Raw genomic sequence first — 5,226 nt, 5'->3', positions numbered from 1 at the left:
AGGATACGCTGCCTCTTAATTTAAGAGACGGACGTTTTAAGCTGTACAACCAGAACACAAGAGTAGTGTTAGCAGTTGATATAATCTACAGTTCACAACAAATACTCGCTCGGAATACTGCTTGACGGTTCATGTAGTGAAGGTTTCCTTTTTTTTTCTTTTTTTTTTTTTTCCTTTTTAACAGATTTTAAGTTGCACAACACACTAGACACACAAGAACCACAGCTTATCAAAAAAACCAACAGCAACGGTGTTGTCAGGATTTGACTTGCTTTTATAAAATTTCTCTGCAGAAAAAAAGTGAAAAAAAAAAAAAGAAATCACACCCTGCTCCCTCCCCCCCGCCCCAACGCAGAACAAGTGCCTCAACCAGCCAACTCCCGCTTCGTTCCGAGGTGACTCCGGAAGCTGCTCCTCCTCACAGACCAAAGGTACGCGTGCGCTGCCCGTTCCACGGCGCACCTCGCGCGCGTTCGGGTGCGCCTCCCTCTTCCTGGAACTTGTGCAAATCAGAGGCCCCAGCTGCAGGGCAGCCTTTGATTTTAAGCTGCTGGGCCTTCGCCCTCCCGCCCGGATGTCGTTCGCTGGCGTGGGCCTTGGCGGTGCCAACAGTATCTCGTACGATCACAGGTTAATTGGTGAACACGGGGAATATTCTCATCAGTCACTCCTCATCCTTCTTACCTCCCCATTTATCGTTTTGATTTTTGCCTCTGAGTGGGAATATCAAGCAAAAATAAATTAAATTTGACCATCCTGGACAATAACCACGAGGTTTTTCTCAGTACCTAACATCAATACAAGGCACGCCCAACAACACACACACCATAAGAGCACTGCAGAGCAGGGCAGGGCAACCCGCCGACCCAGACATCTAAGTGCTAACTGTTTGTATATTTGTCCGTTTGCTGCTGCCCTCTTTTCCTTGGCTGGTGCAGAGGAAGTTGGGCTCCTGCCCTCAGTCCTCAGCAGACCTTGTAGCAGACTCCAGACCACAGGTTCCTCTCGTGGCGTCACTTCCTGAAGCTGCTCTCCGGGATGGTGAGAGTGCGCCGCCTCAGTTTTCTTCCTGATCCTTCCTCCAGCAAGTAAGTGACATCAATAGCTGCAACAGACCACAGGCTTTTGGTAAAGAAGGTGATATGAGGCAGAGTTTTCCTACTTCCCTAATAGTTTTCCTACTTCCCTAATCACAGAGCTTTCAAGGATGTATTCAAAATTCCAGGGGACGAGGTGCTGAGCAATCTGATTTAAGCTGGAAGTCAGCCCTGCTCCCAGTCCCCTTTGGGCCAGATGACCCAAATTATTCTGCTAGACCATCACTACTTTGCCTTAACTCTCAGAACACAAAAGAGGGGGGGCAGAGCCCATCCCAGGCTGTCCATCAGGGACACGGTTACTCGGTGCTGCCGCTGCGCCGCTACCGCTTAGCCAGTACCTAGGGAGGTTTCTCAGAATCCCTGGAAACCTCACTGAAGGTGAAAAGAGACTTCCCAAATTCTCCCCAGTCCTTCTCTGCCTGTCTCTGAAGTTTCCTGGTTGTGAACATGGAATGCTGGGGGGGATCTGTCTTGGGGTTAGTAAAAACATTACACAGTGTCAGCTGTAAGAAATGTCATTTGGAGATGGAGGAAACGGCTGCAAAGGGAGCTAAGGGTAGGGAAAAGGTCCCCGAGGAACGCATTCGGACACAGGGAGCTTTACCGGCAGGGTCTGCGGCACGCGAGAGCCGAGCCTGCCAAAGGACATCGCACCGAACCTCACCATTTTTCCCTGGGATTTTCTCTAAGAGGTTTAGCAGGATTTGATTAAGTCTCTCCCTCTGACTGTGCCGCCTCTCCTCCGGAGTGCACAGCTGCCTTGTCTCGGAACTGCCTTCCTCCACCTTTTTATCACTTTCGCAGCTCTCACTGGAGACTGCCTCCTTGTCCGGCTCCTCGAGGCTGGGCATCTCCCTCGAGGTCGGATCTTGGCTTCCTAACACATCCTCAATAAGCGGAAGAGAATCTTCTTCGTGGTTTAAGTCTTTAACCTGCGGTTTTGAGCGATCTGTTTTCCAGGAAGATCTGGCAGGAAAAGAAGGGTTGAAACACCAGTTTTTCAGACACTCCCCTGAAAGGCCAGTCACCAGTGGGGGGGCTTTCTGCAATCTCAGTCCTCTGACTTAATGCGGGTGTTCCAACCCACCCCCGGGAGGCTACGTTCCTATAACCTTGTCTGCACAACCTCAGCTGCAGCCTTCTAAAACAAAATCCCTCTCTGAACTGATACCTAAAGGCTTTTCTCTTCCAAAACAGCTGAGCTCAACACTCACTGATGTTCTCCTGCAACAGCCATGGCTCTTGATGGGGACGGGTGTTTTCAAAAAGTCTCTCACAGAACTGAGACTGCACTGGCCTTTTTTGGCTCTTATTCCAGGGCAAACGCATGCAGTCTGCCTCAGGATCCAACCTCCCTTTGTGCGGGAAGGCCGGATGCTCTTGCCCCGGGCTCGGCCATCTCCCCTCTCTGCTGCCTGTGCTAACTTTCAAAATGGGTTCTGAAAGGCACTTTCAAAATGGGTTTTGTACTCTTCCTTACGTACATTTTTAAGGAACACTCAGGCTGCTCCTATCTTCTATCCCTCTTCACTTGTTCCCTTTCGCTGCTTTGAAAGTTGAGAGGATTCTTTAACCAAGTTACATTTATGGTTTGCACAGCACCCAGGGGAAACGGGTAGGAAAAAGAGTGGGCACCTGACAAGCAGGATTATCTCTTCTCAACAAACAAGCTGGTAGGTAGGACTCACCTGCCTCCATTTCTCTTGTAGTTGTCGGGTACGTAATGAGGCTGTAACAACAATAAAGGTTATGGTTAATACCAAATAAAACTCACAGTGGAAGAAAGTGCTGGTCTTTCTAACGTTCTGGAAGTACCAGTACAGGACTGGCCTATCTGACACTTCGGAAACGCCAGCACGTGGCTGGCACCTCTCACACGTCGGGTGAATTCAAAGCAGAAGGCATAATCCTGTAGTAAGGACAACTTAGTGCCATTCTGATTCTTCACGTCTTCCAAATAGATTTCAGGCCATAGGCCATCGTGATGAAAATCATCTTTGCTTTTTGCACAGCAGAAGTTTGGAACCACCTCTGAGCTCGCTACAAAAATCTCTCTGCTTCCAGGAAGCAAAGTGCCCACTTGCAAAAGATTTGCCAGATCTGATAGGTCTGCACCCAAAGTCGCGCTGTGTACGAGGACGTGTGCAAGAAGAGCTGCTACTTCCGTGGAAGAGGGGAAAATGAGACAGTGAAACAAGAGCTGTGCAGATGGAGGATGCTAAGGCAAACTGTACTTCATGATTTTGCTTCCTGTCTGCTGGGTTTTTTGATAAAACACCCATTTTCAGTGGTAACTGTATATAAAGCAAGCAGTATGTCATTCGATCGAGCAGGGAAATGGAAATAGGAAAATATTGCTTTTCTGTACGGGGAATCCGTGCTCACAGGTGAAGTGCTGAAAACCATTTTTAAGCAAGTCTGCTAAAACACAGAGTAATTACACCAAAGAAGAGACGGCCTAACAAACTCACATGGGACTATACACTGTGATCCCCTGAGACACATGAAATTATTTTACAGTTGCAGAATTGCAACCAAAAAAGTGAATTTTAAGACTTCTTTCCCTCTGGAGTGGCTTAAATGAGATCAGCATCTGGATTTCAGTCAGAAACCACAACTTCCAAACTTACACACCCAGCTTACACAGCCATTCCTCCAACATCTGTTTGCCTTTCTGCACACGCTCTGTCCACAGTCAAGTTTTCTTTCCAAGCTCACTTTCTAGACAACTTTTCATCTGGACCACGCTCATGTGTCAGCTTCCTTCGCTTTACCAACCCTCCTTCATAGACAGAGAGCAGTTCAAAAATACGTCCGGTCTTCTGGTACAAAGCAAGGAAGCCAAGAGAAGAAACACTTACTGAGAAGTCCCTCTTGGGCGTGAGTTTCTTGGGAAAGTGGTCAAAGGCATAGGGCTTGGTGCAGACGGGGTAACGATTCCGGTGGATCTTGTAAAAGAGGTGAGCTGATTTATCGAGGCGGTAATCACAAATATATACATCCTGCTCCTTCACCCCTTTTGGCCTCCCTGCAGTTTCAAAACAAAGCACACAGGAAAACGTGCTACAGGATGGCAGAATTGTATGTTCACCAGACTCAAGAGGCAACACGTGGTGTCACAGGAGGAGAACAAGCCATACGCCGTGCCAGAGGAGCAGGGGGCTGTCAGAGCTGTTCAGTGGGATGGCACCCGTTCTTACCTCTTCTGCATTCAGAATCGCAGTCGTGGACACACTGCTGGTTCAGTTTAGGAGGAAAACGTGTATAATCCAGTGAAACAGTACCCAAACTTTTGCAAACACTATTATCAGGTGCCATCACCTTCTCCTCCTTGCCCACCCCAATCCTACCCTACTGCTGCCTCTTCAGCACTGGCCCTCTTCCAACAGAAGTTGCTGTCGCAGTGCTAAGGCAGGAGTGCGTTCTCAGCTCCCTGTAAACACTGGCTGCTGCCTTTTTACAGCACTAACTATTTTAGCATACTTCCCAAATTGTCGGAGAGGTGTACTACATCTCATTTCTCATCCCGTGAAGTCTCCTTACCTTTGCAGTAGGTGTACAGGTCGAGAACACAGCACGTTCCCACCACGGCCTCCAAGGGGATAATTTCATACAACGGCACCCGGAAGAGCTCATTGTGATAGAACTTTCGAGAAGGGGAATGATGCGTTTCGTGTGGACGGAAATAATGATGACCAAATGCAAACCGCTCCTCTCTGCGTGAAGGTGTAAAGGTAAGAGAGGGACAGAGGGAAGAAGAAGAGAGACAATTTCTATAAGCCCATGATACACCTTGACCTAACGCCCTCCACTTGATTCTGAACTATCCATCTTGCATTTGTGCAGTGACTGTGATGAAAAGCCGAATCACATGATTATTGCACATTCAACTTTATCCCTTTCAGTAAGTGGAGATGGCCCACGCGTGATTTTTGTGAACACGGCAGACGTACTGCGCTGCCATCTGCGGGGCGTACGCAGCTCTTCGAGTTACAGTGGCTCAGCCAGTCCGTGTTGGCGACCTGAGCCACCTCAGCTGTCGGTGTGTTCTCAGCCTATTCCGACAGCGAGGGAAGTGCGTCACAGCTTCACAGCGTGGTCGGGCTTGGAAGGGACCTCTAGAGAT

The 5,226-nt window shown here is 48.6% G+C and overlaps 1 protein-coding gene across 1 annotated transcript; it reads right to left on the bottom strand.

Moving 5' to 3' along the window:
* Nucleotides 1–793: 793 nt before the first annotated feature.
* LOC104508028 (histone-lysine N-methyltransferase ASH1L-like) lies at nucleotides 794–5,155 on the bottom strand (the record flags this gene model as incomplete). Its single annotated transcript, XM_010149500.1, has 6 exons — nucleotides 794–1,105; nucleotides 1,765–2,066; nucleotides 2,789–2,829; nucleotides 3,962–4,128; nucleotides 4,644–4,746; nucleotides 5,054–5,155. Coding segments are annotated over 6 exons (807 nt in total), but the record flags the coding sequence as incomplete, so codon positions are not given.
* Between the last annotated feature and the right edge of the window lie 71 nt (nucleotides 5,156–5,226).

The sequence above is a fragment of the Eurypyga helias genome, unplaced genomic scaffold, assembly GCF_000690775.1.
Source record: "Eurypyga helias isolate BGI_N326 unplaced genomic scaffold, ASM69077v1 Scaffold33563, whole genome shotgun sequence".
Classification (NCBI taxonomy): Eukaryota; Metazoa; Chordata; class Aves; order Eurypygiformes; family Eurypygidae; genus Eurypyga; species Eurypyga helias.
This window is presented reverse-complemented; position numbering and strand designations above follow the sequence as displayed.